Source organism: Acanthopagrus latus, chromosome 23 (genome assembly GCF_904848185.1).
Source record: "Acanthopagrus latus isolate v.2019 chromosome 23, fAcaLat1.1, whole genome shotgun sequence".
Classification (NCBI taxonomy): domain Eukaryota; kingdom Metazoa; phylum Chordata; class Actinopteri; order Spariformes; family Sparidae; genus Acanthopagrus; species Acanthopagrus latus.
In genome coordinates, this window is record NC_051061.1 from 14,791,176 (window position 1) to 14,803,711 (window position 12,536).

The 12,536-nt window shown below is 44.5% G+C and overlaps 1 protein-coding gene and 1 long non-coding RNA gene across 4 annotated transcripts in view; one reads left to right on the forward strand and one right to left on the reverse strand.

The window, feature by feature from the left end:
• The window catches only part of LOC119014473, a 60,397-nt gene that overhangs the window by 12,999 nt on the left and 34,862 nt on the right, over window positions 1-12,536 (forward strand). Inside the window, exon 1 of one of the 3 annotated variants that reach the window (XR_005072979.1) lies at window positions 11,964-12,338. The exons of the other annotated variants lie outside the window; for them this stretch is intronic. This is a non-coding gene — a long non-coding RNA (uncharacterized LOC119014473). Of the gene's footprint in view, window positions 1-11,963; window positions 12,339-12,536 lie in introns of those variants that run through there. 3 annotated transcript variants of the gene reach the window in all.
• LOC119014471 (transcription factor Sox-8) lies at window positions 824-4,390 on the reverse strand. The gene is made up of 3 exons (XM_037089697.1): window positions 3,650-4,390; window positions 3,037-3,272; window positions 824-2,930 (listed from the first exon to the last, which is right to left on the reverse strand). The coding sequence occupies exons 1-3, from the start codon at window positions 4,063-4,065 to the stop codon at window positions 2,176-2,178; spliced, it is 1,407 nt and encodes a 468-aa protein (XP_036945592.1). The 5' UTR covers window positions 4,066-4,390; the 3' UTR covers window positions 824-2,175.

Sequence of the window (12,536 nt, forward strand, 5' to 3'; positions counted from 1 at the left end):
ACAGCTGGTATCTGTGACCCAACCCCTTCATTTATCTATCTTTTTTTTGTCTATTTCACAAATTGTTTCCAAACGTATTTAAAGGTACATTATGTAGTTTTGGAGATTTTTTTTTATATTTACAACAATAATGAGGAAATGATACAAACTCGGATAGATTTATTTTACTCTAACCCGTAAGTGAGTCAACAAACTTTTCTCAGAGGAAAATAAGGTCCCCACTGTTTGACGCTAGAAAGGTGGCAGGGTCCGCCACACATAAACGTAGTACGAAACTGTGTTGTCCTTTAAGTTCAGTTTATTCCGTTCATTCAGTCATGAAAACAAAGAGAGTTTGTTCACTTTTTCTTTACGTGTAAAAAAAAAAAAAAAGTCAACGACGTTTCTCTCCTCATTAAAATCCGCTCCCCTGAAACTACGAAGTGCACCTTTTTAGGAAACAAATCAAAATGTGGCTGCAAATAAGAAACGACAAAGACAAAAACCATCAAGGAAAAGTATCTTTTTATTTTTAAAAAATGGCCAGCGAATGGGGTTAGCTGTGCATGTGTTGAATGGAACTCTAGTTAATAGAACAACAATAATCTTCACAGCCTTTTCTCAAAATTATACACCAGAATAATAATAATAATAATAATAATTATAATTATAATAACAATATACAAAAACACAGTTCTGTGGACGGAAACCCTCTTTCTTGTACAGCATCTCACAGAACGTTACAAACCGAGGCTGCAAGGAATGATATCAAATAAAAGGATATAATCAAGGTTAACTGCAGGAGCTCCCGGTGTGGATTACTTGATTGTTGTGCTGCCTGGAGTTTTTTTTTTTTTGTTAATCATTTCAATTTCATATTGAAATACTGACAAGAAGCGTTAGAAGGCACAAAAACTTTTTTCTCTTTTTTTTTTTTATTTTTGCGCGCGAGATTGCGCCAGTGAGTTGGCACTTAATGGTCGATGAGATAAATGCGGGCACACACACTCTTTGATTTTCCTCCCCGAACACCTTAAATAATCTTTGAGCAACGGATGAAGTTCAAGGTTTAAGCATCGTTTGGTGCGTGGACGTCTTTTCCCGAGGAAACGACTCGCACGCACAGAAGCACTTTATCTGCCTAACACACACACAAACACACACGGGTGCATGTACATATCTGTGTGCTGTCATATCCACGTATGCAGGAGGTCCAGCTGACATGTCACTCAGAGCGCGCGGTGTTGTTTTACCCCATTTCCTTTAACCCCACATCATGACTAATCGCGATTTGCCACGCGTAGCCTCCAGACACCTGTTCTGTCCCGCGCGAGTCTGTTGGTCCGCCTCTTGTTTGCTTGGAATGGAGATGTTACTGGAAAAAAAAAATAAAAAGTTCAACGGAATGATATCGACATTGTTGTACTCGTACCGTCCTTCACTTGGTTCACCTTAATTTCATTTTTTTTAAAAAGCCAAACAGTACTGTAAATAAGCAAACCCACATTACGTGTGTTTATCTACTTAAGAACCAAAAAAAATAAAAATTAAGAAACCAATAATGCATGAACATAAATACATATAAGACTTTTATAAGATTCAAATGAGCCATTTAGTTAAGACTGATCCACTGATGCAAAATGGCCAAATGTGCTGTGATAATATAGCTCCGGCCGTTAATGTAAATTTGACTGCAGAATTCACATAATTGGTCCCCGTCTCCGACGTATCTGCTTCTCCATCTGCTTCGCGGCGGACTCGAGCCAAAGCGTTCCTCTCCTACACAGCTCAGTGGCAGGCCTTTTGCTTTACCTCGAGTGTGCGCGCACGTGCAATCTTAAACTGGAAAGAAGACGGTGGGATGTACAGGATGTGGGCGTGGGCGACATTTCCTCATGGAGGAGTTTTGGCTCGCCGACAACACAATTAGTCTTTGTGTAAAAAGTCTGTACAAGAGTGTTTTTTTTTTGTAGTTTTTCTTTTTTTTTCTTCATCATATAACTTTGTATAAAATCAGCAGGCACTTTTTTTTTTTCTCTTTTGTTTGTTTCACGTTCAGATGGTCGCAGGCGGCCTCACACACACAACACACCTCTCCACCTGCACCTCAACTTCCTTCATTAGTAGTGCATCGATCTGAGTGAGTCTCTGGGAGCGAACTGACGCCGTTTTTTTTTTTTTCCCTCGTTCCTCTTTTTAAGGCCGAGACAGCGTGGTGTAGACGGGCTGGTCCCAGCTGGAGGCGGTGGGGCTGTGGGCAGGAGCCATGGACAGACTGTTGAGGATGGGGCTGCTGTAGGGCCGCCTGGAGGAGTGGAAGTAAGGGTACTGGTAGAGGCTGGAGGGGTAGCCGGAGTAAGGGTTGTAATAGTTGGAGCTCTGGATGTCAGAATAGTCACACTGGGAGCTGGAGAAAGACGCTGCGGCCGAGGCGGCCGACGTGGCCGAGGTGACGCAGGCCTGGCTGCTGTAGGAGCTGTAATCGGAGTGCGAGGGGGACCTGTGGGAGTGCTCGCTGTAGTGGCTCGGGCTCAGCTGCTCCGTCTTGATGTGGAGCCGGTGCTGGCCCACCTCGCCGGCTGAGGGAGAGGTGGAGGACATGTTGCCCTTGCGGCTCCACGCCGGCCCGTTGGCACCCGCGTGGCCGTAAGAGGAAGCGTAAGATCCGCCAGGCGCCGGAGGCTGCCCGTGGCTGTGGTCTGAGGGCAGGGCGGAGGAGGCCGAGGCGTGGCCGTTGAGCGGGAGGTACTGGTCGAACTCGTGCACGTCGAAGGTCTCCATGTTGCTGATGACATCAGTGCTGAGCTCAGAGATGTCGACGTTGCTGAAGTCGATGTTTTGCCTGCTGCTATCAACAAGACGGCGGCCCTCGTGCTTCAGATCCTGCTTCACCCCGTGGTGCAGGTCTGTTTTGGGAGTGGTGGGTGGTGTGGGGGGACCGTGAGGCTGCCCTGAGAAGAAACAAAGCGTGAGGATTCATCACTGCAGTTACAAAATGAGTTATTTGCTGTCAAACTCCAAAACTTTGTGCGCGCTGCACTGTTTTCGACAACATACCTGCATGCTCAGCGTGGTGGTGTCCGTCGCTGATCCCCACCAGTCCTCCCATCCCCGGCTCGGCTTTGTACATGTGATGAGCCACTTCTGCTCCCGAGTCGGAGTCGCTCTGGCCCGGTTTCACATTCTTCCGTCGCCGGGGCTGGTACTTGTAGTCCGGGTGATCTTTCTTGTGCTGGACCCGAAGCCTCTCTGCTTCCTCCACAAATGGCCTCTTCTCATTTTCTGAGAGCAAACTATGGTGTGTGGAGGGGGAACAGTAAATATTACAATGTTTGCAGTCAAATGAAACAAAATAAGAGGCGGTGTTGAAGTTCCCTTCAGAGAAGTGCAGTCAGGAGGAAATTTAGAATTTCCTTTTTTAATTTCCCCTAAATCATCTTCACTCGTAAAATCACAACTTTTTTTTTAAATTTACTACATTTGTATTTTCATGTAATTGCCAAAGCTGTTAAATTAAAATCTATTTTAAAAGATATGACTGACTTAATTCCTAAACCTTAAGCCATAATCATCCCCTGTCCTGCTAGTTACTTTCTTTCAAATAATATTGATTTACACCTTCTTCCTCTGCGTATTTCTCTCTTGTACTGTAAATGAACCGTGTCCTTACCGCCACAGCTTCCCCAGAGTCTTGCTCAGCTCGGCGTTGTGCAGGTGTGGATACTGATCCGCGAGCTTTCTGCGGGCCGCCTGCGCCCAGACCATGAACGCGTTCATGGGTCTCTTGACGTGCGGTTTATTCTTCAGGGATCCGTTCCCCCTCACGGGCATGGGCACCAAGGACCAGTCGTATCCCTTGAGGACCTGAGACACTGCGTCCCGTATGCAAGCCGGGAACCTGTCGTCGTCCTCGGAGTCCAGCTTCTTGCCCAGACCGGTGAGCAGGGACCCATGGCCGTCCGAGCCCGTCGGCGAGGACGGCGCGTCCGAGTCGGACTCGTCCTGGGACATGGAGCTGTTGGTGCCGGATGGACTGCAGGGCTGGTCGCCCACACACTTGTCATGCTCCTCTGTCATTTTTAACATTATCGATTCAGCCCCTTGCGGGTGAAAAATCCGCGAATGTATTCTTCAATTAAAAAAAAAAAAACAACAACAAAAAAAACAAAAACAAACCAAAAAAAGCACTGAATTCAAGCGCGCAGCGGAGCGGCCAGGGCGCCTTTTACGCACGGTGCGCCACAGTAAACTCCTCCAGCGGCTTCAGTCGGCGTAGCTCCGTTGTTTTTTCCTTCTGTTTCCCTGTTTGTTTGTCGTCGCTGGTCTTGTTTTTTCCTGCGCTGTCATGGGAGGTGCAGTCGTGAAAGTTTGCGGTCCACAATGTTCCGAGGAGCTACACGTTACAGCAACTTGAGTTGGGAGTTTTAAAATCGTCACTCCACCCTCCGGCCGGGATTGGCTGCGAGGAATCACCGCTTCCCCTCATTGGTTCGAGGCTTTTAATGCGAGCTTCATTATTATAATTACTTTCTCCCTTTTTCTTTATTTTCCCCCCTTCTCATTGGTGACACAGTTCTGTTTTTATTAAACTTGCATACGTTGTGATTTTATGATGCTGTCAGGAAATCTAATGAGTACAAGACATTACACACATTTATTTTATAGGTAGGGCGAGCTGTAAACATCTCTGATCTGGGAATGACTGCATAAGTCAACACTTGAATAATATAAAAATGTAATATATTAACAATAATGCTGTTTTCATGTTGATGTACATGAAGTGATGCACAAGTTACTTTCTGCATTCTACTCTTCAGAATAATAGAGCGCTCATCCAGAAGTGTACATGTCTGCTAAGATGACCCACTGAGGTTGAACATCAGACTGTGGCTCCAAGTGAACATGATCTCAACAGGAATCATCAAAAGGGAGTCAAATGAAGAAATACATCGAGGCTTTTATTCTCCCAGATGACACAGAGCAGGATTAATGATCTCGAAAATAGTTAATTTAGTTACATATGACATGGTGAACGTGTCTAATCTTATTACGAACTAATTTACAGTCAGAATGATGCTTCTTTGGGTCTGAAACCACATTAAATAATTGCCTGCATCAGAGTTTCTCAGTCAGAGTCAGTGACGGCATGTAACTCAGTACATTTACTCAATTACTACATTGACACACAGTTTTGGGGCACTTGAGTATTTCCATTTATCTGCTGCTTTACACTTCCGCTCCTCTACATTTGTACTTATTTTTAACTCCACTACATTTATTTGATTACATTAGTTACTAGTTACTTTGCCGATCACATGCTGCATCAGAGCCAATGTAGTGTTGTCAGATTTATTTATCAATTAGTAATCAGATCAAAACAAAAAACCCCACCGATTCTGATCATCAGAAAAATGTTGAATAGCGGATCAGATATTCGACCCCTTGTATAAATATACATACACGTAAATATGTGTATAATTTACTTTTTACTTGTACTTCTGCTACTTAAGTACAACATATATATGACACCTTAAGACTTACTTATTTACTTTTAGTACTATTTGTATGGGCGACTTTTACTCATGTGTGATTTATGTGTACTTATCATGACATTATTCAGCAGATGGCTGCAACTGGTGATTATTGTTGATTAATCTATTGATTCATTTCTCAACTATTCACATGAGTGGTGTAGTCCATAAAATACTGAAAAATGTCGATCAGTGTGTCCCAGAAAACAGAGGAACATCTTCAAATGTCTTTCGGTGTCTGCAGCCAGAAGATTATCAGTTCACTGTGATGAAAACAGAGAATATTCACTTTTAACAGGCTTTTGACTTAAAGGGAGCGATTCTTTTAATACTTGACAACTTACCAATTGATTGATAAAAAAAAAAAAAAAAAAAGTTGCAGCTCTAGTTCAGTCTGTAATGTGAAGCCTGTCATGACTACATGTCTAATTTAAACAAATACTCCTGAACCGACGTCCAAATATCCAAATGCCTCTGGAACAATAACCATCATCTGTGAGCCCTCTTCATATATGTTTCAGATTTAGCAGGGGTCTGTTTGTGGTCCATAAGTCACTCCTTCTCGCCGCCATAAAGCCGGCTTTTGTTTTTTTTTTTTTTTTTTTATGACACTGAAGATATACAGCGCACAGGAGATAAGCGGGTAGATGGAATCGCTGGCTCTGTTAAAGGTGTCTTTGTATTCATGTATTGTGGGTTTGATTTTTATCACCGGCCTCCCAGTGAAAAGACAAGGTATGTTTGTGCTGGACGGCAGTTTGCTTTGTTCGACGCACACTGTAGGTTGCTGAGGGAAGAGCAGAGCGTGGAGACAATAGAAAGCTGCGGCTGCACGGAGTTTAAAGAGGGAAAAGGTAACGGCTCAGGCAGAAAGGTAAGAAGTTTTCACCGTTTGATCTGTTATTAGCAACAGACTCGAGGGGGCAGAGGGCCTTGCTGAAATGAACTGAAAGGATCACGTGTCGGCCTGCAATGTGGATACGTGTCTTGAAAATTTTCTGTTGCAAACGCTTAAAATGAAAGTGTGCTCTCGGTGGGTCGCGAGCCGCCCTCCTTTCCAACAGCTGCTGTCAGAAGCGCTCGGCTGGGTCAAGTTCAGTGCACGTGGGTGTGTGTGTGTGTGTGTGAGAGGGAGAGAGAGAGAAAGTGTAAGTGTGTGTGTGCATGTGTGTGTGTGTGAGGACAGCAGCTAGCTGTCAAACATGAGTGACTCGTTTCTCGTCCTGCTTCACACTCGGAAAGGTATTTACTGTGTGTGTGTGTGTGTGTGTGTGTGTGTGTGTGTGTGTGTGTGTGTGTGAGAATGGGGAGCTTTTCGCCAGAGAACTTACTGTATAACATTTTATTCAAAAAGCAAAAAAACATTTAAAACAAATTGTAGAAAGCGTCAATTTCACATGTTCTCACCGAACACCTGGACACAGTGTTATTCTGATAATGAAAGGAAGCTCTCACCGATCATATCGCTGTAACACCACCAGACATCGCTGCTGTCGCTAACACGTGAATTCAGTCATTTCCCCCGACTCATTTGTTATTCCCTTTTTGGATTTGCTTCCATTTGACATCTATTTCCAATCACCATCCGAGACTTAATCCCCTGTTTCATGACTCAAGTTGTGTCTTTTGCCAGGCTAGTGCCCTGCCGACAGACAAACAAACAAACCAGCACAAACCGAGGCAGTGTGTGTCATAGTTCAAAAAGCGCTTCATTTGGTTTGTATTTGCTGGGAATAAACAACACATACTCGAACATGATGTTTTCAGTCGGGCGATTCTGCCTTTCAATCTGTCACAACATCGTGCTTTCACTGCATGATTATCGTGGTCAGAAGAATTTGCGATGACGATATTAATTTGATTTCTACGAGAGCGAGCGTCTCGCTTTCAGCCGTCGTCTCTCCCGACATACGACATAGAAGCGAGGTAGCTGGTTACTGGGCCTTTCTCTTCGTCTGGTTTTAAGTTTCATGGCGGTTGGCGACCAGCGTTAAAGTGCATCACCACCAGCAAACAGAAATGATGAGTCGCTGGATTATTAAAGGTGCATTATGTAACTTATCTTAAAGGACAACGCAATTTCATACTGATTTCGTAGCTTATGTGTGGCGGACCCTGCCACTTTTCTAGCTTCAAACAGTGTTCTAGGGACTTTATTTTCCTCTGAGAACAGCTTTTTTATTCAGTTATGGACAAATACACATTTCTCGGTTTGTATTATTACTTTATCAATATTTTACAAAACTACAAAGTGCACCTCTAATACCATATCAATATTCTGTCTTTAAAATAATGACTTTGCAGCATTTTAAGGTTATATTACGATACACAATGCACATCTCGATATTTTAAAATCTCCTTAAGCACTTCATATATACTTGGACTGGGTGACAAAATATATCAAATATCATGATACTTTCGTCCAAATACGTCAATATCTGTTATTGCTGCATCATTATAGTATTTGTACTTTCACAAAACACAACGAGATTTCTGATAATTAATCATCAGAAATGTGGATATAGTGTCTAAACCAGTTGTCCAAATACAGAAATGTACAAATGCAGCTTTTAAAACCAGTAAAAGACAACAGGATATAGTCTTTTATCCCGATAACAATACTGAGGTATGTCCCAGACCTTATTGAAGGTGTTACAGCATTCACAGAAGGACATATTCTCAGCAGCTGCTTCTCACCAATCACTTCATTACGCTGATGATGAATCGGGACGAGCCCCGACCGGAGCGGCGGCCCCCGTCTAGTCCTGCACCAAAGCTCCGAGACGGTTTCTGTTTCTGGACGGGGAGCAGGAGACAGACTTGAAACACACTCCAGCCTCTTCCTCTCCATGCCTCCCTGTAATGTGGGGAGAAACTCTGGCCAGAGTTTGTGGGCTCTTGATTAGAAAAGGAAGGAGCAACTGAGGAGAGGTAACCGCGCTTGAACCTTGAGCGTCCCCGAGAAGGAAGGAAGGTTTTAATTTTGCTTTTTCTTTTTGCAAGATGCATCTCAAAGGAAAGACCAGAGTGAAGATTTTCAGAGTTCTTCTTCCTTTTTAAAAAAAAATTTGTTTCAGGCCTTAGCAGAGCATGTCAGCCGATTTCTCCTGGGCCGTAGTCACTTCTTCGACCCCACATGTAAATTATACTCTCTGGCTTCTAATGTGCATACAAAATTAAATTACACAGTCACCCGCAGGAATCTCAGCCCCCTTTGGTCTTTGCTTCTGTGTTTTAATACACTAAGGCACATTTCTTCGCTTGAGCCAAGTTGTTGTACAGGGTATGCCGAGCAGCGGCATTGGCACGAGTCACCACGGTATAGAAAACGAGTGTCGGATGTGTTGCGATGATGTGAACCCGATGATAAAGATCACCGAGTTCAGAGAGGAACGGTCGGATGAATGTCTGCCGCACATCCAGTGGAATATTGCATGCGAACCGTGCATTGTTTTTTTTTTTTAAGCATGATGTATGAATTCTGCGCCACAAGAATCCCGACAGAATTTTAAACAAAACATTTTCCACATGAGGAACAACCATGGCGGCCCGTGTCTCTGCAGCCACCGCATCCCTCTGACCCCAACCCAAACAGCAGGCCCTCATTCTGTTAAATAATCCCGCTGATTGCACGCCGACTCGGCGCAAACCTACTGAACTGCGGAGACTGGCATGCCCTCCCTGTCACCCAGACGATCCCGACCGCGGCCCGACCACATGTGGAACAAACTCCTGGGCTGCTAACAAGCCGTATTTCACCCCAGCGCCACATCAACCAGACCACTTCTATCTTTGGTTTTTCACGCGCTCAGAAAGAAGGTGATTAGCGCCAAATTTACAGTCGCGGAAAATGCAAACTGGAAGGCTGAAGGGTGCGGGGGTTTTTTTTTCCGACAGAACATCTCTCGCTGTAATTCATGGTTATAGGAGCTGGTTTTGTTTGGTGTCTCGGTGAACTCTCAGTGATGGATGTCCGCTCTCCTTCCTTCTGTTCCATCTCTGCTCATCCCGCCCCCCCCCCTCCTGGAAGTCGGGAATGGTGGATGTTTTCCATTTTGGTCGGTGGCCAAATGTATTTTCCAGGTTTTCTACTTAGCGAGGTCGGGGACCCGGGGATGTTTGACGCTGATGGTTCTAATCACAGTCCAACCCCCATGACAGCTGCTGCGCGTTAGGACCTCCCAGTGACCCCTGACCCCGCACTATCCTAAATTCATTCTATTAAAACACCATAATGAGGGGTTTACTGGACCAATTGCAGGTTTTATTTAAACCTATTAGTAGACGCAGAGAAGTGGAGGAGAAGGTGTGGGGGGGGAGGGGGGGTTTGCACAAGGAAGGGAGTTTTGAAATAGATTGAAGGGGGAGTGTTCGAAACTGAAGGAAACAATTAGTCCAAACTGTCCCAGGGTGTGTTTGGCCTTCGGCCACACTCGTTTTTAATGTCAGGAGTATAAAAAGAGCTCAAGTGTTTCCAGATTATTTGCCGTGTTTTCTCCCTGACACATAACTGTGTTGTGAGGCGGCGTTTTTTCTTGTGTGATTGTTCTGTATGTTATGAATTGGAGATTACGGGGCAGACAGGTTTTGGGAGCTGCTGTAGTAGCAGGCTGGGAAAGGATTATGTCAAATCATTCTGTAGTTTCCCCAAGGCTCGCCTGTAAATCTTTGATCTATGAACTGGCAGAAGGTATTTTGGTTGTGTACAGCGCACATGCGAGAGCGTTTGCAGAGTGCATAATGGTTTTAGCAGTTGACACACAGTTTCTTAGGTCGATTACTGATGAACGGATCCATGAACTTTCATTTATTCTGACGTGTGCAGAGAAGACGTCCATTCCTGCTTATTCTTTTCCCAACATGACAGCATTAAAACGTCGAGACGCTCAGCAGAGATGACACTTCCCATGGCGTATCTTGTCCCAGAGTTGTCCCAAGAGAAGTGTGGGTGTATGTGGCTTCTTTCTGATCTACACACCCTCCCCCTTCTCTCTGCCTCTCTTCCCTCTCATCTCCACGGCATATGTTCTGCATAAAAACTTGCGGTGTGCTCAGTCTTCCACATTGTCTCCTTTTTTGATCCTTGATTCTCATAAATCATCTCCCTAATTTGCCTGTGAATTAGATGGTGCGGGACATGCAGACATTTAGGACAGGGCTCAGGGGCGGCGAGAGAACAGAGAGCCCACCCCTTGACTTTTTTACGGGAAATGGGAGGCCGCTCCACAAAAAGCAGGACTATTTAGAGGACTCGTCTGGCTGCGGGGGAACGCTGCCTCCCAGTGCTAAGATAATTGTGGTGGGTTGTTTTTATTTGCAGATAATTAAAACAAGAATTAAAAAAAAAACACATTTAGCACCGCTCCTAAATGAGTTAAAGGCTGGGAAAGCGTGCACGTGCGTACACATGCCGTGCAGCACACAGCTCAGCGCAGTGTGAAGCCCTAAATCTCGTGTACAACTCATATATCACAAAGGATAATTCATAAGCCATTAAAATGATTACTGTTGAAGTGAATCAAATTCTTCAATTAGGTTTTTCTTTCTTTTTTTTTTTTTTAAGTGCACCATTGTTTATGAGCAGCAGTTGTCTCCAGCCTGTCTGTAACTTCTAATAGAAACACTACACAGAAACACACATCGGCACACCTGCTGCTAACCGCGCGAGGAGGCGTCCGAATGGCTGTCGTGATGTGTTATATGATTATACAGCTCTGGGATAATTTCCATGGGGCTGATGTTGGTTCATTTAGTGCACAATTGACAACTGGTCGGCCTGTTAGCGTTTGATCACAGGTGATTCCCCCCTGCAGGAAAGTTAAACATACATTGCGTCACTTTTCTGCATATTGCATAACTGCTTCCCTGTTTAAGATCAGTCACATACAGCGGGTAGGAAGGTGACGGGGGAGAGCGTTTGAAGCTGCAGATAGAGTAGCGTGCGCTCCCCTGGTCGGCCTTCAGCTGCTCTCATGTTCTGTTTTCAGTCAATGCGTGTCCTTGTTCCCCTATAAACACCCGTCGGGCTCCACATTACTGACCAGAGGGAACCGGCATTGCAACATTATCCAGAGATTAGCACCATACACAGACAGACATGGTTCGCCCCCCTACAGATCAAATTAAATCATAGTGCCCAACATGTCATCACCATGGGAATGTGGGATTAGCTTCATACTCTTTCAAATGTCCACCATCAGCACCCTGCGTGTTGATACGTAACATCTTCTTATAGAGTTAAATTTTTTTGTTTTCATTTTATGAAAGAGTTCAAATGTGGGTTGGTGCTGTGATCTCTTGTAATCGGCGGAGTCAGTAGTCAGAATTACTGTACGTAAACTGATTTGCTATTGGCTTACTAATTTCAAAAACGTCTCCGTTCCACTACTTGCGCGTGTGCACGCATTCTATAAAATCATCGTCTCAATGGTAAACAACAACAACTGTCTCCAAGCTAGCAGCCTACAAGTGCAAAATGGTAAGTTACCCAAACCTAAACAAGCTAGCAGCTCTTACCTTCTCTTGTGCGTTGATTTAGCCACTTCACTGTGCAAGACAATGGCTGGACGGGTCCAGTTCATTAATAGAGAGTCAGACAGGTAAACGGCCTCGCACTCTTCCCATGTGAGATTTGCATCTAGCTAGTAGCCTACTTAGCAACTGCTAAAGTGTGCTAGTAACGCGTTCCCTACTAAAGCAATGTAAACTTGTGAATCTGTACAGTACGGCATGTTTAAGTTTTGCGGAGCAGGTGAAGGTGTTGGAAGGCCTCTACCAAAAGAGGGGGACTGTACCCGCCAGCAGCATGCTTGCTAATGTTAGCCACTGGTAAGCTACATTCAAGAATGAGCCTGTTTTGTTGTCAATGTGAGGACAGGACTTCAGAGTGCTACTGCATGCCATCAGCTAGTAAAACGAAGTTATTTACTGACAGCTAGCTTAACTTTACCTAAGCATAAGCAAGAGTGGGCGTGTGTGTGAGTTGGGTGATGCTTTTGTCTTGTTTTAGTTTCTAATAAGTAGGCA